This window comes from Primulina tabacum, chromosome 1 (genome assembly GCF_025594145.1).
Source record: "Primulina tabacum isolate GXHZ01 chromosome 1, ASM2559414v2, whole genome shotgun sequence".
Taxonomy (NCBI): domain Eukaryota; kingdom Viridiplantae; phylum Streptophyta; class Magnoliopsida; order Lamiales; family Gesneriaceae; genus Primulina; species Primulina tabacum.
Genome location: NC_134550.1, coordinates 12244514 through 12269825, shown reverse-complemented (window position 1 = coordinate 12269825; position 25312 = coordinate 12244514). Strand labels below are relative to the sequence as shown.

Below are 25312 nucleotides of genomic sequence, written 5' to 3'. Positions count from 1 at the left end.
CGAGTGATACTCCTAATAAGGATTCGGGTCATCATTAACCTGGTTTATTACTTGGATAGTTTGATTGCCGGGTATTCTCCTCAAATACCCAGGCACTGCGCCTCTTCCCGGGCAATCATCATCACAACCCGGGCTCTCGAGCCAATAGCCGGGATCTCAAGCAAACACCCGGGTCACCTCGAAAATTGCACCACACTCGAGTGTGATTGATACAGGTCGTCTAATATGTCAGAACCATTTGGGCTTGGAGTGTCCTACAAGTCATCAGAAGCTACAAGTATGGGCAGCCGACTTGCCATACTTAGTAGGTGGCACAAGAATTGAGGTACCTACCCTATTTTTCTACTATAAATAGCATGTATTAATGTCATTTATTGATTCTGAAATCCTTTAACTCCCAAGCATTTACATATTTTCTCTCAAATATTGCTTGTGTTCATCTTCAACCTGCTGACTTTAGCATCGGAGTGGCTACGCCTGGACATCTATCCGGCGCCCATTCACGAGTTTTTTTCTTGTTTGCAGGTGTTAATCTAAGCCATTACCTTCACTAAAATTCCCAAACACTATAAATTATTGATTTGATTCGTTAGAGCTCCTTACCCGGCTCATCCATTTCAACGTGGTTACATCATTGGCGCCGTCTGTGGGAACTTGAGACTAAGACGTTGATATGGCACATACGCGAAGAACTAACCAGGATAATTCCTGGGTTCAGGGTGATAATGCGCGTACTTCGGGACAAGGTGGTGGTGGTGCTCCTCCCACAGGACCTAATCTAATTACCACGACCCCGGAGGATTTGGCTAGAATGATTTCTGAAGCGGTGGCTAAGGCCATGGCCCGTAGAGATCATTCACGCCAGGCCACTCCTCCAAGAGAAGAGCAGGAAAATGAGCAGGAGCAAGCAGCAGGAGATGAGAGGGAGGAGGAGGAAATGAGGAGAGAGGACGAGGAGTCTAGTGCCGGGTCCAAATCTCCAACTGTAGCGGAAGAACTGTTGGAACTGAGGCAAAAGATGAAGGTCCTGGAAGGGCAATTGGAGAGCCGCAGTACTTCCCGGGAAATCGCCAAAGGATGCCCATTTGCGGAAGCCATTGTCTGGGAACCTCTTCCCGGGAACTTCAAATCTGCCAAAATAAATGATTATGATGGCAATGCCGACCCCGAGGAGCACCTGGCCAGATTTGAAAATATCGCCATGTTACACTGATCGAATCAAGTGTAAGATGTTCCTGACAACCTTGGTAGATTCTGCTCAGAGGTGGTTTGAGGGATTGGCTCCTCAAAGTATTCATTCCTTCAAAGACTTCCAGAAGGTGTTCTCACACCACTTCAGCAGTAGCAAGAAATACAAGAAGACTGCTTTTAGTCTTTTTGAGGTCAAACAGAGCCCGAAGGAGAGTTTAAGGGCTTACATCAGAAGATTCAATAGAGTGGCTCTGGATGTTCTACTTGTGTCACTGAAACAAAAACGACTGCATTCACCCAAGGCTAAGGGAGGGTGAATTTTTCAAATCACTGACCAAGAAAGTGCCCGGGGACTTCGAGGACTTATTATCCCGGGCAGAGAAATACATCAATATGGAGGAGGCCCAGAAGCAGAAGAGGGAGGATGTGAGGAAAGAGAGAGGGGACCGAATGTCTAAGCCCGAGGAGAAGGGGCAGAGGAGGGGTAATCTAGGGCACTTTTCTCACCACGTGCCTCTGAAGATTGTCCGGGAGAGAGAGGTGCATGAATGCAGTAGAGATCTGGCCCCGGATTATCAAATATCCCGGCCTGAGAAGAGAGGATTTTGCACTCTCCACAAAGTATATTATCATAACACCGAAGATTGCAAAACTTTGAAGGGAGAATATGCCTTACCTTCCCCCCGGCACCTGGCCAAGCCAACAAAAGACCGAGATTGCCACCCTGGACATCTCGGCAACCGGAATCCAGTTCACGGGGAGGAGGTTTGAGGAGTAATCCAAGGAGTGAGCCCGAGAGGAGGAGAGAACCCGAGCTCGAGAGAAAGAAGAATTCGCCCCCTGTCATGGGGTTGATTAAAATGATATCAGGAGGCTCCACTGATGGAGACTCCAATCGGGCGAGGAAGTCTAGGAGTAGGAGGGATTGTATGGAAGTGGATGGGGTGAAGAGAAATGAGGCGGTGATCAGTTTCGGCCCTGAAGATTTAAAGAGGGTGAATCTACCCCATAATGACGCCCTAGTTATCCAAGCTCGGGTAGCCAATTATGATATTTTGAGAGTCTTCGTGGACTCGGGAAGCTCTGTTAATGTTATCTTTAAAGACGCCTTTATGCAGATGGATTTGCAGGGTTATCATTTGAAAGCTATGGAAACTGCATTGATTGTCTTGCCTGCTAACCCTAGGCTCTCAAGATCTCAAAAAGACAGTGATGACCTCTTTCACTGTGGTGGACTCCCCATCTTCATATAACATCATTCTAAGGAGATCAAAAAGACAGTGATGACCTCTTTCACTGTGGTGGACTCCCCATCTTCATATAACATCATTCTAAGGAGACCGGCTATGAATGAGCTAAGGGCTGTAGCATCCACCTACCACCAAAAGATAAAATTTCCTGTGGGAATCCGGGTAGGAGAAGTCCGGGGAGATCAGCCATCTTCTCGGAAGTGCTATGTGGAGACCGTCCGGGCTGATCAAAGCAAAACCAGGAGGGAAGGGAAGAAAGTGAGAGTTGATGAAGTGAGAGGAAGAGTAGTGGAGAAGGGAGAGGTTCATTTTGTGGCTGAGGAGGAGCAGGAGGTGATAGAAGTTGGGCCAGGCCAGCAAATCCTGGTGGCTCAGGACCTCAGTACATCCACCCGGGTTAGTCTGATTAAATGTTTAAAATCTAATATTCATGTGTTTACCTGGTCCCAACAAGAGTTGACAGGGATCTCATCCTTGATATTGGAGCATCAATTAAATATTCTCCCGGGATCTCACCTGGTGAAGCAGAAGAAGAGACACTTTGGTCCTGAAAAGGACAAAGTTATTGATGAACAGGTGAAAGATCTGCTGAAGGCCGGCCACATTTGAGAAATTCAATTTTCTACATGGCTTTCGAATGCGGTACTGGTACCTAAGTCCACCGGGAACTGGAGAATGTGCGTTGATTTCCGCGACCTCAACAAAGCTTGCCCCAAAGACCATTACCCCCTGCCCAGGATTGACCAACTGGTGGATTCTACCTCGGGTTTTGAACTGCTCAGTTTCATGGATGCTTACAAGGGATATCATCAAATTCCCTTGGCCAAAAGTGATCAAGATAAAGCCAGCTTCATCACCTCGGGAGGTACATTTTGCTATGTTGTAATGCCTTTCGGGTTAAAGAATGCAGGGGCTACTTACCAGCGCCTCATGAACAGAGTCTTTGAGAAGCAACTAGGTCGGAATGTGGAGGTATACGTGGATGATATCCTAGGCAAGTATAAAAAGGTTGCACATTTCATCGCCGATCTGGAGGAAACCTTTGCCACTCTAATGCATTATGGGATCAAGCTCAACCCTGCTAAGTGTATTTTTGGCGTCAAGAGTGACAAGTTCTTGGGTTTCATAGTGACATACCAGGGGGATTGAGGTAAATCAGGGAAAAGTCAAATCCGTGTTATGTATGCCCTCTCCCCGATCTGTCAAAGAAGTATAGAAGCTGACCGGGAGAATTGCTTCCCTGTCTCGATTCATATCCCGGTCAGCACAGAGAAGTTATCCTTTCTTTCATGTTCTCAGGAAGGCCCAACAATTCGGGTAAGATGAGAAATGTGAACAGGCCTTCCAGGACTTGAAGATCACCTTGCAGAGCTCCTTGTATTGGTGAAGCCGGAGCCCGGGAAAAAACTATTCGTTTATCTATCTACTACGGAGTATGCTGTCAGCTCGGTTTTAATAAGAGAAGAAGGCTCTGATCAAAAGCCTGTCTACTATGTCAGCCATGCTCTAAGAGGCCCCGAGCTCCGTTACAGAGAAATAGAGAAGATTGCTTTGGCCTTGATCATGACTGCCCGGAAGCTACGACCTTATTTCCTATCACATCAAATCATTGTTCTTACAAATAGTCCTCTTGGCAGGATCATGACTCATTCAGAAGTATCCGAGTGGATGATCAAGTGGACAGTAGAGTTGGGAGAATATGACATTGAGTACAAGCCTCGCGTGGCCACCAAAGCGCAAGCCTTATCAGATTTCTTATCCGAGATGGTTCAACCCGAGGAAGAAGAAGTATGGAGAGTGTTTGTGGATGGGGCGTCTAGCATTGCTGGGTGAGGAGTAGGGGTTGTAATAATATCTCCCCCGGGAGAAAAGATTAAATTGGCATTAAGGATTGATTCCCGGGTAACCAATAATGAGGTCGAGTATGAAGCTGTCCTCGCGGGTATCTGAACTGCCCGGGAGGTTGGAGCTTCCCGGATTATTCTGTACTCTGATTCACAACTGATCACTCAATAGATAAAGGGAGTTTATGAAGCTAAGGATGACAGGATGCTTAAATATCTACAGCTCATTCAAGCCCAAGCAAAAACCTTTGTGGATTGGAGTATTGAACAAATACCCCGGGACGAGAATGGAGAGGCTGATGCTCTGGAAAAAATGGCTGCTTCACTATCAGAAGTCAGTACCCGGGAAGTCTTGCATGTTTCCCAGTTGGTCCTTTCTATTGAAGAAGAAGCATTATCAACCTTAGAGAATTCCTGGATGACACCTCTGATAAAGTTCATTGTGAACAATGAATTACCCGAGGATAAAGCCCGAGGTCAAAAGATTAAGAGACAAGCTCCCAAGTTTGTTCTCTTAAATAATATCTTGTACAGGAGATCATTCCAGGGACCTTTATTAAAATGCTTATCTGAGGGAGAAGTGGATTATGTCCTCCGAGAAATTCATGAACGATGCTGTGCTGAGCACCTCGGAGGAATATCTTTGGCCCGGAAGACAATGCTTGCCGGGTTCTAGTGGCCAACTCTTAGCCAAGATTCTACCCGAGTGGTCCAGGCTTGTGAAGGGTGTCAACACCACTCAAATTTTCAACATAGCCCGGCCACTCTTATGAAGCCTGTTTGGGCATCTTGCCCCTTTGATCAGTGGGGTATGGATATTGTGGGCCCCTTCCCAATTGCCCGGGCTCAGAAAAAATTCTTGCTGGTGGCTGTAGATTATTTCTCTAAATGGGTGGAAGCTGAGCCCTTGGCCAAGATCACTGAGCAAGAAGTTCTGAAATTTCTATGGAAGAACATAGTATGCCGGTTTGGAGTACCCAGAAGGCTGATCTCAGATAATAGAAGACAGTTTCAGGGCAAAGAGATTATATCATGGTGTCGGGAGATGAAGATCACCCAGTCCTTTACCTCCGCTGGCTATCCTCAAGCTTACGGCCAAACAGAGATTGTGAATAGAATTATTGTACAAGCACTGAAAACAAGTCTACAAGGTAAGGGAAAGGACTGGGTGGAAGAATTACCCAGTGTTCTCTGGGCGTACAGAACCACTCCCCGGGCACCTACTCAAGAAACTCCTTTTAACTTGGTATATGGTTCTGAAGCAGTCCTTCCAGTGGAGATCGGAAAAACTTCTTCCCGGATAGAATCTTACCCGGATGCTAATGATCAAAGCCGGGCTTTGGAGTTGGATTTGGTGGAAGAAAAAAGAGATCAAGCATTCATTTGAATGGAAGCGTATCGGAGCCGGATTATGAAATCATATAACAAGAAGGTCCGGATCCGAGACTTCCAAGTAGAGGATTTAGTCATGAAGAAAGTCAATCCCGCCGGGGATGTTGGGAAGTTGGAAGCCCGGTGGGAGGGACCCTATAAGATCACCCGGAGGATCAGTACGAGATCTTTTTATCTAGAAGATGTCCAGGGCCGTCTTCTCAAAAGGCCTTGGAATGTATTTAATTTGAAAAAGTACTATGCTTGACAGATGTAATTATTTGACGGAAGAAATAAATTAAAGATCTATTTTCTCAGAGAAAAATTGTTATAAATGTTTCTTTTATCTTAGCCCGGGAGGTACTAGGCCCTGGTTATGTAAGAAAAGCCCAGGGCACTACACCCTGGCTCGGAGAACCACACCTCGACCATTCCCGAATCTCGGGACATGTTCCCCGGCCCAAGGCTCCGCACCTTGGTTCTTAAAAGCCCAGGACACTACACCCTGGCTCGGGGAACCACACCTCGACCATTCCCAAGTCCCGGGACATGTTCCACGGCCCAAGGCTCCGCACCTTGGTTCTTAAAAGCCCAGGGCACTACACCTGGCTCGGGGAACCACACCTCGACCAATCCCAAGTCTCAGGACATATTCTCCGGCCCAAGGCTGCGCACCTTGGTTCTTAAAATCCTAGGGCACTACACCCTGGCTCGGGGAACCACACCTCGACCATTCCCAAGTTCCGGGACATGTTCCCCGGCCCAAGGCTCCGCACCTTGGTTCTTAAAACCCACGGCACTACACCCTGGCTCGGGGAACCACATCTCGACCATTCCCAAGTCCTGGGACATGTTCCCCGTCCCAAGGCTCCGCACCTTGGTTCTTAAAAGCCAAGGGCACTACACCCTGGCTCAGGGAACCACACCTCGACCATTCCCAAGTCTCGGGACATGTTCCACGGCCCAAGGCTCCGCACCTTGGTTCTTAAAAGCCCGGGGCACTACACCCTGGCTCGGGAACCACACCTCGACCATTCCCAAGTCCCGGGACATGTTCCCTGGCCCAAGGCTCCGCACCTTGGTTCTTAAAAGTCCAAGGCACTACACCCTGGCTCGGGGAACCACACCTCGACCATTCTCAAGTCCCGGGACATGTTCCCCGGCCCAAGGCTCCGCACCTTGGTTCTTAAAAGCCCAGGGCACTACACCCTGGCTCGAGGAACCACACCTCGACCATTCCCAAGTCCCGGGACATGTTCCCCGGCCCAAGGCTCCGCGCCTTGATTCTTACTCGAGATCATATTTCATTATCTTGATTATTTATTAAAAATACCGGTCAGTTCTCAACACTTAGAAGATTTTTTAAATTATTATACACAGTTAATTACCCGGGTTTCGTGAAGACTTGTCATAATATTGAAGGAAATGGAAATTTCATTAATGAAAACCTGAAGGCAAGAATTACAGAAAAAATAATAAAAGAAGTATGATCCTAGTCTATATCTACATGTTCTGGCCCTGGTTGCTCTTCTCGGGTCGCCTCCTTCTCCTCCTCACCATCCTTTGGAAGAATGCAATAGCTAGGCCGAAATCAGGAAAGTTTTCCTTGTCTTGAGGCAAGAGTCCGGCTTCCTCAAATTGTTCACGGCATTTATCAAAACCAATCTGGAAAAGATGATATGCCTTATCTACCACGGCCTTCTTAAACTCAGGATATTGAAGGAAGGAGGCCTACCACTTATCTTTGTTGTACTCAGCCAGGGCCAGGGCATTCTCGGCTCTCTTTGCCCGATGTAATTGCACCTCTGCCTGTTCAGAAAGGGAATGATTCCTCGATTCCGAGATAGACAGAGAGCCTCGCAGATTTTTTTCTCAAACAAGGCCTTCATTGATGTCATCTCGGGCCTTGTCCAGGGCCGAGCGCAAGCTGGCCACTTCTTTCTCATAAGTGGCTCGAGCCCGGGACAACTCCTCCTGCAGCTTGGCCTGAGTGTCTTGGAATTGCTGGGCTCGGTTGCCAGAAATGGTGGCAGCCGCCGTAACCTCCTCAAAGGCCGAGATCAGCAGTTGAGCAGCCTGTTCAGAAAAAAGTTAGTAGAAATAACCAAAAAACAGAGTAAGAGAAATTGACAGAGACTTACCGCCAAAAGCTTGTTCGAGCCTTAGAAAAGTTTGGCAGAAGGCCGGGAGCTCTTCAAACAGGCCTCCTCATCAGGAGTCAGGAGTTGTTTGAAAATTTTAAGCCCCCTAGCTGAGGATCCCTCCTCGAAGATGTTGACTTGGGGAGGTTGCTCGATGAGGAGGGGCTGCTGGGGGGGGGGGGGGTTGGTTTGATTGAGCTGCTTCAGAGGAACTTTGGCCCCCCTACCGGTTATCCTAAACCAGGATCTGCTCCGGACTTGTGATAGCCTTTCGCTTCCTCTGGTTGAGAGGGACATGATCTTCAGAATCCCCCTGGGATTCATCTCGGGTCGCCTCTTCTTCCTGTCGAGTCTCGACCCGAGTCAACTCAGCCTACCGGGCTGCCCCCTCCTCGGCTTGTTTCTTCTCAGCTGCAGCCTTCCGAGCTGCCAATTTCTTCTCCTTGGCTGCCTTCTCGGCCGCCCATTTCTTAGCGAAGGCCTCCTGCATTTTCGAGTTATCTGCACAAACAGGAGGAAGAAAACATCAGTACAAATTGCAAATTTACATAATAATAAAGTAAAGAATAGGTATAAAAGAGTATGTACCAGGTTGAGCACCCGAGTCCGCAACCTCGTCGATCACCCTGTCCAAAGGGTCCTCAGCCCGGGCACTCAACTCATAAGCGACCAGATTCTCATTTGAGATAAGAACGGAGGAGGAGTATTTATGGCCCTCCACCAGAGCTTGATTCATGAGGAAAGGTTCCTCAAGTTTGTAAGCTGGGGGAAGGGCAGGTTGTGGTGGAAGAGATTGAATAAACCCGGTCAGACAATGAAGAGGACCGGGGAGTTGAATAAGAAAAATCGTCATTTCCACCTCTTCTGAGAAGAAGGGATATCATCAAGGAATCTGGAATTAAGGCGGGCAGTCAGGGAAAAGGCATTATCCCCGAGTCTGTAAGAAAAGAAATAATGAAGAATGAGGGGGTTGATAAGAAGATTGTTCATTTTAAATAAAACATAGGCCGTGGTGTAGTGTCTTGGGTCGTTCCTTAGGGTCCTAGGGAGGGCCTGGTGGTGTTGGTTCAGGGCTGGGTTGGCTAGGGAAGGTGGCTAGACCAGGAAGCAACCAGCTGCACCAATGGGAGACGTGTTAGGCTAGTCACGGTTCTTGCTTGCTTTGGGGCTCAGGCATTAGTTTTGAGTTTGAAAGTGGTGTATCATGGTCTTAGGTTATGCCTAAGGGTTGGGTCTAGGGCCTGGTTCGGGTCCGGTTCGAGTCGGTTTAAGCATGAGAGTCGAATTAAGGAAAGATGGTGACCAAGGCTTTCGGGTTAGCACATGCTAGAAATTCCAGCAGCTTGCTGGCCTATTATTCAAGTGTCTAAAGGTCTGGTTTTGAGGTTTTTAGGACCTTTTAGATGTTTTTAAGATATGACAAAAAGTTGAGAAAAATTCGGTTAAGTTTCGAGTCGATTCGGGTTAAAACCGTTCTCCGATCCCCGTTTTAGCGCGAAATGAAACCTAAAAATCTTTAATGCATGAACCTTTAAAATTTCATGAATTAAATCTTACCATTAAATAAATATGCATAAAATGCATAAAAATAATTAAACACAAATTAATAAAATAAACATGCATTTTATGCTTTAAAAGAATTTAATAAAACACCAAAGAAATTTAATAATTTGCATGCATGTGGTACACGTGGACTTTCTGATTTTCGGGACATTACAGAAGCCATGATGCGGAAGGAGTTGGGATGAAGTTGATTGATAGGTACACCATAGAATTTGGCTACCTCGATGTAAAAAAGAGGAATGAGAAACCGGAGACCATTCCTAACTTGGTCCCGGAAGAAGGTAGTATATCCGGGAGGGGGCTTGTCAGCCCGATCAGAGGGACCGGGTAAAAGGATAGAAGAGGTAGAAAGAATGGATCTCAAAGCCCGGATTTCCTCATCTGCCCCCAAGCGCAGAGAGCTACTCAAAGAGGAGAACCAGGGAGTCTCCGGGGCATCGGTGGGAGGAGGGTCAGAAGCTCGGGCTTTTCCCTTACCCTTTTTCAGAATTCGGGAATTACCCGAGGAAGAAGGTTTTGAAAAAGAGAGTTTTGTTTGGTGAGCTATGGGTTTTTTATAAGCTTGGGAAATAGTGCGGCGGCGAGGGGGAGAAGGGGAAGAATCGGAGCGCATCGCGGTGGACTCGTCACTAGGAGAGCCTCACGCATTCGCTCCATAAGTTGAAGAAGTAGAGTTAGACATTATTTGAGGGAGAGGACTTACGATTTTTTGGAGGCTAAGATGATTTGAGGTGGCGGACGGTGGGGGAGCTTCGGAATCATGAAATTTGCGCGTTGTAAAGTCGAGAGGAAAATTCGCAAGATCTTCGCTGCAATTTTGAATTTGAGAGTGATTTTTGAAAAATAGGAGGGCTAATATATATAAGCGGTTGGGGGGGGGGGGGGGGAATATCGATCGTTGATTTAAACACACGTGGACGATCAAGATGTGCCTCGTAAATTGTACCGGGCATGCGAAAGGACGTGCACATGTATCAAGGTGTCAGACTTATCGGATTCTTGGAATACGGAACGTTTTTCGGCGGGAATTTAATGCTAAAGCATGCGTCATAATGACACCTCTTGGACTACCCGGGAGATTTGAGGCCCCGGCATCTTATCCAAAGCCCGGGAGATTTGAGGCCCTGGCATCTTATTCAATCTCGGTCGAGGCCTCGGAGTACTATCTTAAACATGGGTGGTATCAAACCCCGGTATTTCATCCTATCTATGGGATCTTTGAAGCCCTCGATGCTCCTACACATTCAGAATTGTGTGCTAAATAAGAGTGCAAGTATGACTGATCGGGACAACGAATCAAGCTCTAGCCCGACTATTTTAGGGATGGGTGGTGATACCCCAATAAGGATTCGGGTCATCATTAACCCGGTTTATTACTTGGATAGTTTGATTGCCGGGTATTCTCCTCAAATACCCAGTCACCGCGCCTCTTTTCGGGCAATCATCATCACAACCCGGGCTCTCGAGCCAATTGCTGGGATCTCATGCAAACACCCGGGTACCCTACTATCCGGGTCACCTCGAAAATTACACCACAATCGAGTGTGATTAATATAGGTCGTCTAATCTGTCAGAACCACTTGAGCTTGAAATGTCCTAGAAGTCATCAGAAGCTACAAGTATGGGCAGCCGACTTGCCATACTTAGTCTGTGGCACAAGAATCGAGGTACCTACCCTATTTTTATACTATAAATAGCAGGTATTAATGTCATTTATTGATTCTGAAATCCTTTAACTCCCAAGCATTTACATTTTTTATCTCAAATATTGCTTGTGTTCATCTTGAACCTGCTGACTTTAGCATCGGAGTGGCTACGCCGGACATCCATCCGGCGCCCATTCACGAGTTCTTTTCTTGTTTGCAGGTGTTAATCTAAGCCATTACCTTGACTAAAATTCCCAAACACTATAAAATATTGATTTGATCCGTTGAATCTCCTTACACGGCTCATCCATTTCAACGAGGTTACATCAACGAGCTTTGTTTGCCTAAACATCTATCTTTATAGTTGCACTTTCAATTTTGGTTGCTGCTTAATCACGTGTAAATATTTTTCACTAGATTCGTCATATGTGCTAGAGCATGAAGGACAAAAGTAAAATTTTGTTAATTCAAATTATAAAAGACCCATGAGATTCGATGGAAGCTGATTGAATCGCAGTTTTGTCCCAAAGCTAATAGGGTGTTCATTAGAAATTTGATATACCAACCATATATACCGAACTAAATCGACAGTTGCACACTTATAAAGACTAACTAATTTGGATGATTGAGTCATAGCGATTTTTTTTAAAAAATAGTATTAGGACTAGGGTTTCCAAAACTGTATCAGTCTGTCCGGTTCGATCGGGAACCACCGGTCCATTCTGAAAAATTCTAAAAAACTATTTAATGGGTCAAACCAGTCAAAAACTGGTCGGAAACTGGTCAGACCGGTTATAAACCTGTAATCCTGTAGGTTTTTGTTTTTGTTTTTGTTTTTTTAAATTAATTTTTTTATTTTAAGATCTTAAATTTAATATTTAGTTATATATATACACGATTATTTGAAATTTCAACTTAGTTAAAAATAATATTTTAGTAGTACTAGAGTTTATTTAATCTACTGTTTAAGTTTTTTTAAAAATATATAACTATAATTGGTATTTTTAATCTCTGTTTATAATTATTTAGTTTTTAAAATATGATAATACTTTTTTTGAGAACCCGGAAATTTCAGTATCAAGGGAAAAATTGAGCAACACCAGCTAGCATATTTTTCAACAGAATACAAAACACAGCAGCTGATAATTTCAAGCGAACTGATTTTTGCAGTCAAAGTTCAGCAGACGAAAATTCAACAGCCGAGATTCTAACAGACCACTCAACAGTCCACTGTTGATTCTGATCCAAACTTGTAAAGGAAACTTTAACTCGAAATCATGGCATATAATGACAGATAATGACCATTAAATAAGAGACTAACAGTCAGATTATTACCTATAAACAACATACAAAATTCTGAGTTAGTATTACAGAAATCCCGAGTATATCACTTAAAATTCTAAGCAAGAATCAGCCTTAGTTTGGACAGCATACCAGTAGCAAGAACAGATTTGTCCCATGTGTCAACAAAAATTATTTTAGCAAATTCCAGTAAGTTTTCTTTCTGTTTTAACTCTTGATAATCGTTTTAAAACCAACCAGCATATATGTATGTATGAGTCTTGAAATCTGTTTTTATGAAGCACCGAAAATTTTGAAGTAATGTTATGAATATATAATTTGAACATGCTTGATTCCTATTATTACTTATTCTTGCCTCACCATTTAGAGCATTAAAATATAAGAGACTGATATCAGTTAGCCTTGAAATTAATAAACTGTTCGGTGCATAAATTGATACATGGTTTTGTAGTTCAGAAATTTGTACTTCTCAGGCTTGTTGTTTTCGAAAGTATATTTGAGAGCAACGTCGGTGTCAATCACCTCAGTTCGGTGGCGCGACGTTTAAGTGATATAAGAGAAAACCAGGTTTCATAATCTGGCTAGGAGGAAATTCAAACTGTTAAAGAATTATAAGTTTTTATACACTACTGAAATTATAGTTCGTTGAAAGTTGGGCAAATAAATAGGGAAAAGTGTATATGAATGAATTCAGTAGAGCTTTTGCTTATTTCAGTAGGGTGTCTGAAGATGGAAATCAGTAGCCTGAATTTAGTATTCTAAAATCAGTACCTTGAATTCAATAGTCCAAAATCAGTAGCCTGCATTTAGTAGACCAAAACCAGTAGATCATAAAACATTATACGGAAACCAGTAGCCTTTAAATCACTAGCTTAAACCAGGAGCCAATAGACCTAGAATGTAGTTGACCTGGTTTCAGCAGAACTTGGATATAATGATCTTGATTTTAGAAGAAATAGAATTCGGCAAAGGTGAATTCCAGCAAACGTTGTCCAGTAGACCTTGCTAATCTATTTATCCCATAGAAGTTGAGGTATTTTCCACACAAACTTCAAACGACCATAAATTTTGATCCAAGAGAAAATTTGACTATTGTATTATACCGACAATTTTTTTCCGAGATGAACCTAAACGAGCAATTTAATTGTAGTAGCACCACCGACGAACCCCAAATTTCTTCGTTTTCACAAAGATATCATCGAATTTCTAAAATTTTCCATTTACCCAAACTTTTGAGGAGTTTTCATTTTCAAATCACTTCAATATTTTTTCATCAAATTTGGTACGCTTCATGTTTGTGATTGAAAGAATTTTTAACAAAAATTTCGTCCAATTCTAATATAGTTTAATTTTGTGTCATTTTTCCAAACTCACACTTTTGTCCATCAAACATTACCTACTTTGATTGATTTTAATTATCTCATTAGTTGACATTAGCGTGATTTAGACATTTATAACATTGTGCTGGATATTTCTTCTCATGTTTTGGGTGTATGATATAACTGACCAAGCCACCTATGTTAAGTGCCTAGAGAAGAAGATAAAGCAACTAAAGGGACACAACTTATGTTTACATCTTGACAAGGATGAACTACTGTGTAGAGAGGAGCATTTCAAAGATGACATTGAACGCTTTACTTACTACTTACATGAGGCAGAAGAGAAGCATAAGATGACTAAGGAAGAATTGGAAGATTCTCAAGAGACTGTCACCGAACTCACCGACATGAAGACAACTTGGTTATGAAGATCCAAACACTTAGGGATCAAAAAGATCTGTTCATACACCAACTTACTCAGTATCGTGAGCACACTAATGCTCAAATTCAGGAACTAATAACACTGTTGAGGTTCTCAGCGACCATAATGGTGTTCTGCTTAATCAAGTTGAACACCTAAAAATGGTGATTTCCATAAATGCAGAAGAGGAAGCTGAAGAGGATCCCGAAGAAGGACCCGATAAAGATATCATGGAATTAGGATTGAGAGAAGTTATAGAACAAATCATTAGTAATTGATTGTAATAAAGATATTCAATCCATTTTCTTTCATCATTGAATGTAAACCTTTTTGATTGAAATCAATAAAAGTTTATTTAATCTATTGCTCCATTGATTGATTTCATCTACGAGCCACTGTTAATTCATTTGTCTTTACTTGTAATGTACACATCTTAGAAACTCTTATACTTGTGGGAAATGGACATAAGACCTATTCGAAACAATCATAACCCGCGATACGCAACCAAAATCACAACCGCACTGATAAAGATGCACCACCACCACCACCACCTAGTTTTGGCCTTAGTCAGGCGGACTTAATGGCATTGCCACTGTAGTGGCAACCACACTCCAAGAGTTTGTCAACCCTAATACTAATCAGTCATTGCCGTTACCTCCAGCTCAGAACGGGACCAAAAACTAATATGAGTTGCTATTTCTGCCAGAGTCTCAAACTTCGGCCAAAACTGGCTGAAAGAGATAGAGAACCACATTCGACTACTTGAGGTGCCACATGAAATTAGGGTGGATGTTACACCTTTCCTTGTGGACCAAGCTGCTACGTGATGGGAAGGAGTTCGACCATCTATGCTAGGAGCTGGACCTATCACTTGAAAGACATTCCGTGATGCAATTTTAAAACAGAACTTCCCTCTAGTAGTTCGAGTTCGGAAGCTGTCGGAATTTGAAAGCTTGACCCAAGCAGCAGACATGATAGTAGTGGAGCATTTTTCCAAGTTCCACTCATTGAGAACTTACTCCCCAACCATCATTGCAGATGAAGTCTTGAAGTTTCATTTCTTCAAGAAGGGATTGCCATCAGGGCTGTGAACATCAAAGGACGTGAGCGTGAAAACAACCTCAAACATCCTCTGCCTAGCCTGCACCAACCACAAGGCCATCAGTTCAAGACCCAAAGTATTCGAGCACGACCACTAGTAGCCAAACCAAAGGAAACTAGTTTTCCCACTGAAGCAAAGAGAGAGCCAAGTGTCAAACTTCTGGGTTCAGTCACACAGGTGAATGTCGAAGGAACATGGGAGCATGTTTTTGTTTTGGAAATCAGAACTTCAATGCAAACCTAATCCAACTACACATGGTCGAATTTGATGTTATCCTTGGTCGAATTTGATGTTATCCTTGGAATGAATTGGTTAGTCAAGAATCACATCTTAGTAGATTTTCGTGAGAAGACGGTAACTCTCAGAGCTCCAAGACAAGAAAAGATTTTATTTCATGGCAAGACAAAGAATGAAAGACTCTTCTTTCGGTTTTCGAAACGTGGAAAGCTTTGAAAGAGGATGAGGACATATATCTTGCAATGAAAAGTGAGGTTATGAAGTAAGCCGAAGTCAGGTTAGAAGACATCCCAGTGGTTCGAGAATTTTCATATCTTTTTCCTGAAGATCTGCCTGGTGCAAACCCAGATCAAGAAATTGAATTCAAAATCAATTTGACGCCCATGGCAACATCTATTTCAAAGGCACCATACCGGATGGTGCTAGCTGAGCTCAAGAAATTCAAAGACCAACTCCAATAATTGTTTGACAAAAAGCAAATACAACCAAGCGCATCACCTCGAGGAGAACCTATCTTATTTGTCAAAAAGAAAGACATGACCATGATATTGCGCATCGACTAGCGAGGGCTGAATAAAATACAATCAAGAACAATTTACGAAGCTCGACTTGAGGTCGGGATACCATCAACTGAATTAAGACAGAAGATATTATTAAGACATCATTCAGAATAGTATATGTGCATTATGAATTCACAGTGATGTCTTTTGGTTTGACGAATTACCCCACAACATTCATGGATCTCATGAATAGGGTGTTCAAACAATTCTTTGACAAATTTCTAGTAGTCCTTATTGACGATATACTTGTCTCCTCACCAAGCAAGGAAAACAACGAAAATCACCTTCAGATTACTCTACAAACTTAAGAGAGAAATAACTTTATGCTAAGTTAAATATGAATATTTGCTAGACAATGTGAGATTCCTGGGTTATATAATATCCGTTGAAAGTGTATCAGTTGTCCCTGCAAAAGAAGAAACAATCATGGAGTGGACAAGTCTGAAGAATGTGACCGAGATCCGAAATTTCCTAGGCCTGGAATGCTATTATTGAAATTTCGTTGAAAGATTTTTCTCGATAGATGTACCACTCACAAATATCACTCAAAATAACTCCAAATTCATTTGAAATGAAAAATGTGAGAAGAGCTTCGAAGTATTGAAGAAAAAGTTGGCTTCTACTCCAATTCTTGTACTGCCCACGGACAATAAGGACTTCACCATTAACAGTGACGCGTCAAAGCAAGGAATTAAATGTGTACTCATGGAAGAAGCAATGTTGATTGCATACACGTCAAGTGAATTAAAGTCGTATGAGTAGAATTACCCCCACACACGACCTCGTTTTAGCTGCGATAATGTTTTCTTTGAGGATTTGTAGTCACTACCTATACGGAACGAAATACGAAGTCTTCACTGATCACCAAAGTTTCAAATATTTGTTTACACAAAAAGAATTGAATATGAGACAAAGAAGGTGGATAGAACTAAAGATTATGATTTGACAATTTGCTGTCACCCGGGAAATGCCAACAAAGTAGCTGATGTTTTGAGTCACAAAAACATGGGAAAATGATACTCGCTTCTTAATCTAGCAAACCATGTCTGCTTGAGAGAACTAAGCTAAGTCAAGACGAAGATCCTAACTTGACAAAAATAAAAGCTCAAGTCAAGGAAGGAAAGAGTTATGAATATTATATAGACCTCAACGGAGTGCTTAGGATTCAGGATAGACTGTACGTGACATACATTGAAAACTTAAGACAATAAGTCATGGAAGAAGCATATAAATCAAAATTTTACATCCATCCTGAAAGCACCAAGATGTATAAAGATTTAAAGAAGAAATTTTGGGGCAGTGGAGTGAAGAAATATGATGCCAATTTTGTCTCCAAGGGTTTGGTGTGTCAACAAGTAAAGGCCGAACAACAAAGACCTGGTGGATTACTCTAATCATTGGAAATCCCAGACTAAAAATTGGAGAATATTTCCAAGGATTTCGTAGTGAGATGGCCAAAATCATGATACAGCCACGATGGAGTATGGATGATTGTGGATAGACTAACTAAATCCAGACATTTCTACCCATATGTATGAACTACAACTTGGATAAATTGGAAACTCTTTACATGGATAATGTAGTGAGACTACATAAAGTCTCAATCAATATTATTTTTGATCGAGATTTGCATCAAAATTCGGGCAAATTTTCAAGAAGTAATAGGTACCAAAGTAACACTTAGCACATCATACCACCCATAGACTGATGGGAAAACCGAGATGACTATTTAGACTCTCGAGGAAATGTTACGGGCCTGTGCATTGGACTTCATATCGAACTATAGTGATCACTACCTTTGGTAGAATTTGCACAACAACAACTTTCAAAACAGTCTGGGAATGACACCTTACAAAGCACTTTATGGGAGAAAGGGTTGATCACCTTTATATTGGGATAAAGCGGGAGAGAAAATCATCATCGGAGCTGAATTATTTCAAGCCACAATGGAGAAAGTCAAGATCATTAGAGAACGACTCAAGGTAGCCCAAAACCTTCAAAAAAGTTAGGCAAATATAAAAAGAAGGCCATTAGAATTTGAAGTCGGAGAAAAAGTATAGGTGAAGATTTTTCCAATAAAAGGGGTGATTGATTCGACAAAGCCAGAAAGTTGAATCCAAAATACGCAAGATCGTTCGAAATACTGAAGAAGATGGGAACACTAGCTTATCAATTGGCTTTACCCCATAATTTGTCTAGAATACATCCGGTTTTCCATGTATTGGAACTGAGAAGATACAAACCTGATCCAAGGCATGTATTGAAATGAGACCCTTGAGGGTACAAGATAATCTGAATGAGAACCTACAGTACGAAGAGGTTCAAATCCATGTAGTTGATACCATGGATCGAGTTATGAGACAAAGGTCTATACCATACGTGAAAGTCTAGTGGTCCAACAATACAGAACGTAAAGCTACATGGGAACTAGAATCAGACATGCACAAGTGATGCCCTTATATCTTCAAACCTATAGAAGAATCAAGTTTCGAGGACAAAACTTCTCATAAGGAGGGAGATACGTAAGAACTCAGAAATATCAGTATCAATGTGTGGGGCCCCCGTCCGACATCAAATTCTAATAATTATAAATGAGGAAATGTTTTTTTAGCTTTCCTAAAATAAAACGGGCAGCATCTCCCCTAAAATAGGAGCATCCAAAAATATAAAAACTTGTCCCAAGCAAAAGCCAAGAAAACAAAGACGGTTCTAACAAAACAAACGATTGAGTAAAACACATAACTTGTGCGTCACAGACCGACATAAATATCGACAAAATAATTTACAAGTCCCAAATGTCTAAAATATAAGTTTTAACATGCAAAAATAAACTATTGAGCCAAAATAATCCAAGTATCATCAAATAGCTCCTAAGACCCGAGAATCTCATTCTAACTCACATCTCCTCACCTGAAGCTGGACTCTGGCATGCCAGGCCTCGCCTCACCTACTATCAAGCACATGAAAACAAGAAGTAGCCGACATGCCGGTAAATATAAACCCAGTATGATACAATTAATAACATATGAGAATTAAAATAACAATTAGTCCATATGAAATCCATAAAGATGCAATATAATGCAATGCATGATCAGAAGCTGCGGGCTATCTATAAATCTTAAGATCAAGTGAATCATCTGGTCATAGGGTACCCAAGGGAAGAGAATCCTCCAGCAACATCCACCGACTCATCCGCTTGGGGTAGGATGCTGTGTTCTACAATCTCAAGATTATGGTGTGCCTATAGAGAGTGTTCAGCACATAGCAGCGACCTCCGCATACACTATGCCAACTCAACTATAGCCCCATATGTCCAACAAATCAAGGCGACTTCGGCCATATCAAATCTGAATCGAAAAGTTGCTCAAGATGCAATGCAATGATGCAAATCAATATCATCAACTCGATATCATAATAAGCCTATCTCAAGACAACAATTATCAACAAATCACAAGTAATTCATCGAGCCATAAAATTTACAATTTAAAATAAAAATGATAGTTTTATCTCGTTTGTTACCGACCGTAACATACCTTTCAAATATTACCAAAAAGAGATCTAAAGGTGTGGTTGAGAAGTCTTGAACCCCCGAAGTCTACTATAATATCAACAAATTAAATCTCAATTAAATTCTTATTCCATCCAAGAATTCGATCCAAAACAAATTAAAAAAAAATGATATATCGATAAAAAAACCTCAATTCACTACCAAACAACTTAAAGTAAATAATCTTGTGCCAACCCCAGTCAATACTTCAACCGAATCTGAAAATACATAAGTCAAGAACTCGAATTATTTATCCAAATAAAACAGTTTTTGTACAAAATTCTTAATTAATTCAATACTACTTCAAATCAAGATCCGCAAATTGGATATGCAAGAAAACTCAGTTAAATAAGTTTTTCTAGATGAAATTATTTTCAGAATCCTAGTAGATTAATCTCATAATTAACAAGAACACACTGCTAGTCATGAAATTTGCGGAGAGAATTCTATAAATGAGCAGTTTCAGTAAAACGTGCATAAATTATTCAATTCTTAATGGAATTTAACGATTTAAATCTTGTTCAAAAGATAACACATAGATCTACATTTTCTATTTTAACCAAAGATCCAGAATCCAGCTGAAAAAAGGTGATAACCTCGAATTACGGTATCCATTCTACACAGTTTAAACACAGAGTTTGATTGTGACATCGTGTGGTAGAAAAATCATATCAAATCTGTTTCTAATTGAAATTCCATTTTTCTACCTGCTATAGAAAGCTAACAATAGATTCTATTTGAACCACAAGTCGAGATCCTTAGTGCAAAATACACAGAAACTCGAAAACAGAAGCAAAAGCTGTAAACCCACCAAAAACTAACTGAAACAAGCTGGGAAACGAGCTGAAAAACAGTAGCTTCGATCCAGCTGAATACTAGCTCAAAATTACTGATTTATCGCTTGAGTCGAGGCTTAGGATGTTAGGAACACAACCATTCAAGAATTTTTAAGTTTCGAGTTTGGACGGAGGAGATACGACGATTTTACGGCAGCTGCGGAAATGGTTGGGGAAGGAGATGAGTTTCTCTTTTCTCTTCCTTCTTCTTTTTAATGGTGTGTAAAGGTATATGTATATAATGTAGTATCCATGCCCCTTTTTATCTTGGTTTGGCATTTATTTTTCTCTCGTGTGTTATTTAAACTCTATATCTATTCTATATCATATTAACTATGATATCCTAAAATACATATATTTTTTTAACACTTCTTGATTTTATTTGGCATAAATAATTATTTCAATTAATAAATTAAATAATTATTTTAATTATGTCAAATTATCTGATAATATATTTCAGAGCCTTACACAATGGCAAAATTCAATAACAACAGATATTGTGCAGCTGTTGGCATTTTTCAGCAGCATCTAACATATTTTCCAGCAGCAAACAAAACTTAGTGGCTAATCATTTCCAGTGGACGGATTTCAACAGACAAAGTTTAGTAGCCGAAAATTCAGTAGCCGAGGTTCCAGCAGGCCACTCAATAGTCGGCTGTTGATTTTGATCCAAACTCATAATTGAAGCCTTAACTCGAAATCATGACATATAATGACATCAAATAACAATTAAATAGAGTCTATCAGTCAGATTGTTCTCTATAAGAGCACCTACATTGGTGTTCAAACCAATTGATTTGAACACCAATGAGGTGTTAACATAAATGTGGGTGGTGCAAAATGATGTGGGCGTTCAAATGTTTGAACGCCCACATCACTTCATTTTTTTTAAATATAATTTTTTTTTTGAATTTGAAAGTGAAAGAATGGTCCTCATTAATTACATCATGTATTTATATATATATATATATTATATATATAATATGTATATTATTTAATCTAATAATTTATTTAAATAGTTAAAATAAAGATTATTTATTTTTAATAATATTAAAATAGTAACGGTTAGTTTATTAAAAATATTAAAAAATTATTTTAACAGTTAATTAACGGCTACTTTAATAAAAAATTAAATATTCATTTATAAATACTCACACATTTCATAAATTATTTCAAACATCTAAACTCATTATTCTACATCATAAATCACTAAAAAAAATATTCTCTATTCTATTTTCACCATATCAATATTATTTGAAAATTTTATTTATAAGATCTTACTTTGTGCCGAAATGGATGAAAATTACTGAGGTTTTTTTAAAAAATTTCGTGAATTATCCAAAAATACCGGAAGAAAATACTTCTTCCTAAAATTCACAAATTTCACCAAATTATCCATACCCACCAAATTATCCACATCACATATATCCACCAAATTATCCATATAACCATATCCACCAAATTATTCATCTAATCCACATGCAACCGATATGCTTTTTACATCTCCGACGGAAAATCAACCTGCCACCCCGACTTTCGTCCCAGAGACTCAATTGTCTGACCGTGAATCCCCAATTGAAGTCACAAATTTGAAGAAAGTGGATTCTAGCGCCGAGGGTAGGAAAAACGGTCAACTTGAAAAAAAGTTGAAGACAAGGTCTTAGCGAAATCGTTTGTCACTATCAGTGATGACCCAATCATCGACAATGATCAAAAGACAGAAGCTTTCTAGGGACGTGTTGCAAGTTACTACAATGACAATCATTCCGCAGGTACACCAAATAGAAGTGCAAGTGTCATACGATCGCACTGGCACAATACCATCCAAAAAATATATATCGATTCAATGCAAATTACAATAGCATTTGTAGTGCATATCGTAGCGGTCACAGTGATGAGGATATACTACGGCTTGCGTATGAAAAATATCGCGAGGAAAATAACGCCATCGCATTTAATCTCGAGCATGTGTGAAGAATCGTAAAAGACCGTCCAATGTTTACTCCACAGTCTATTGATCACCTTGTTTGCACGAAGAAGGCAAGTACCTCAGAGTTTGGAGCAAGTAACACATAATCCAACCAAGATGCGAGTCTACATGTAGACCTAAACAAAAAGAAAATCGTACAATGGGTCAGAAGGCTGCAAAAAGAAAGGGAAGAGGCAAAACGAGATTGGACATGGAGTGTATGATAACAAACTTGGACAATATGTTTGCAAAGTTCATAGAGTATACAAGCATGAAAAAAGCTGAAGTTGAAATGAAACAAAAACAACTCGAAGTAGAGGAGATGAAAGCAAAAGCTGCCATGGCCAAAGTTCAACTAAACAAATACGCAATCCTTTCGAAAGATACTTCGCAAATGACATATGAGAAACTTATCATCCGCGAACGTCTATGTCAAGAGATTAGAGGGAGATGGAATATTTAATTTTCAGTTATTGTAATTTTCGATTATTGTAATTTTCATTTGTTATATGTTCATTCAATGTAATTTTCATTTCAGTTAATGTAACTCTTCGGTCAATTAATGTAGTTGTTGCAAAGTAGTCGTTGGAATATAGCCGTTGCAAATATGGTAGTTGAAAAGTAGCCGTTGCAGTCGTTGGAATATAGCCGTTGCAAATCTGGTCGTTGCAAATTTAAAAATATATAGACACCTTTTGCTATACAATTCTTCATTCTACAAACATACCATTTGGCAAACACGTAGACTTGAATTTGCTTACTCCAAAATGTCTCAATATTTCAGTAGTTTCAGCTCTAGCTCGACAAGTGAAAATGAAGTCCAAGTTGAAGTTGATGATGAATATTATGATCCGGAGAAAGAGATAATGTCATTGATACTTCAACAAAGCCGATAAATAGTTGAAGCATATCAAAGTAATAACGTGATGCGGCGAAGAAGAAGTTTCATCCAAAGAAATCGTGAAGTCGGGCACGCGAGGCTCTTCAATGATTATTTCTCCACAAACCCTGTGTATCTAAATCAAATATTTCGAAGACAATATCGCATGCGAAGAGAGTTATTTTTTCGAATAGTGAATGCACTTGAGAATCGTTCACTGTTTTTACAGTAAAGGGACGATGCTGCGAGAAGGAAAAGCTTGTCACTACTACAAAAATGCACGGTTGCAATTCTTCAATTTGCGTATGGAGTCCCGGCCGACCATCTTGACGAGTACCTACTCATGGGTGAATCAACTGCCATCAAGTGCCTTTTCAAGTTCTGCGGATATGTGGTTGAACTATTTTGTGATCGATATTTGAGAAGACCAAATGCTGATGATGTTCAATGTCTTCTTCAAATGCATGATGAGAGGCACGGATCCCCTGGAATGTTGGGCCTCCTTGATTGCATGCACTGGGAATGGAAAAATTGCCCAGTTTCTTGGAAAGGCCAGTTTACAAGAGGCCATGGGTCACCAAAAATCGTGCTTGCAGCGGTCGCGTCTCAAGACTTGTGGATATGGCATGCATTCTTTTGTGTCGCCGGTTAACGTAATGATCTTAACATGTTGTACGAATCTCCCATATTCAATAACGTCTTGCAAGGAAATGACCCAGAGGTTAATTTCATGGTCAACAAGACTCAATGTACGAAGGGGTATTATTTAACAGACGGAATATATCCGGAATGAGCCACTTTCGTTAAGACTTTTCCTTTCCCGGAGGATCCAAAGAGGAGGCTTTTTAAGGAAAGACAAGAGTCTGCAAAAAATGATGTAGAGCATTTGGGGTGCTCCAAGCTCGATGGGCAATTGTCAGAGGTCCAGCTCGTTATTGTTATAAAAAAAAGTTAAAAATATTATGTTAGCATGCATTATTTTACATAACATGATTGTTGAAGATGAGGGGGTTCACGTGACAAACTGGTACAAGGATGAAGGTGACGAACCCGCACAACCTGTCCAGGGCTCAAACCGAGGATTTCACAAATATCTCCGAACAAATTCCGAAATACGTGATACTCATATGTATCACCAACTTCGTGCTGACTTAGTTGAACATATTTGATCACAATACAACAACAACCCTTGTATTAGTATTTTACATTTTCTCTTATATTTAATTTATATGTTTTTTTAGTTTTTATATGTTGTACTGTTTCATTTAAGCTTATAATAAGATTTAATATTTTAATTTAAAATAAATGACACTTAGAAAATTAGATAAATTACGTACTAAATATAACAAAAACATATTATTATTTAAATAAAATAATAATATCTTAAATTTTGTAAATAATTTGAAATTGTATTTATTTAATTTTAAATAAAAATAAGATGAACGAGTGAATATCAAGATCTACAAATAATGAGTGTTAATGTTAAATGAATGTGAGAGAATAGATGTGTTAATATAATGTGTATGTGACATGTGGACACTACAATTTTTTGATGAGGTGGTGAGTGTTATAACAGTAACGAATGCGGGTGCCCAAAATAACATATTAAATTCTGAGTAAGTGTTATACAAATCCTGAGCATATCACTTAAAATTCTAAGAAAGAATCAGCCTTCGTTCGTCCAGGAGACTAGTAGCAAGAACATATTTTTCCCAGGAGTCAACAAAAATATTTTAGCAAATTACAATAAGTGGGCTTTCTGTTTTAACTCTTGATAATCGTTTTAAAACTAACCAGTATATATGTATGTACGAGTTTTGAAATCTATATTTCCGAAGCACTGAAAATTGTGAACTAATGATAGCAATATATATTCTGAACATGTCTGATTTCTGCTATTTCTTATTTCCGTCTCACCTTTTAAAGGATTAAAATATAAGAGACTGATATAAGTTGGCCATGAAAGTGATAATATGTTCAGGTGCATAAAATGAATTTAAAAGGTGGGAGGATTTCTCCCATTTATTGAGTAACAATCATATCACTTACCACTCAAACACCTCTCAGATAATAATTTAAAAGAGATTGAAGAAGTTGAACATATCCAGTTCCGAGACTCGTGATGAAGATTCA

At 40.4% G+C, this 25312-nt stretch overlaps 1 protein-coding gene across 1 annotated transcript; it reads left to right on the top strand.

The window, feature by feature from the left end:
* The first annotated feature begins 5054 nt into the window (after window positions 1-5054).
* On the top strand, window positions 5055-5672 carry LOC142505033 (uncharacterized). Its single transcript, XM_075617861.1, has 2 exons — window positions 5055-5361; window positions 5551-5672. Exons 1-2 carry the CDS (start codon window positions 5055-5057, stop codon window positions 5670-5672), a joined length of 429 nt encoding a protein of 142 aa, XP_075473976.1.
* The last annotated feature ends 19640 nt before the right edge of the window (window positions 5673-25312 follow it).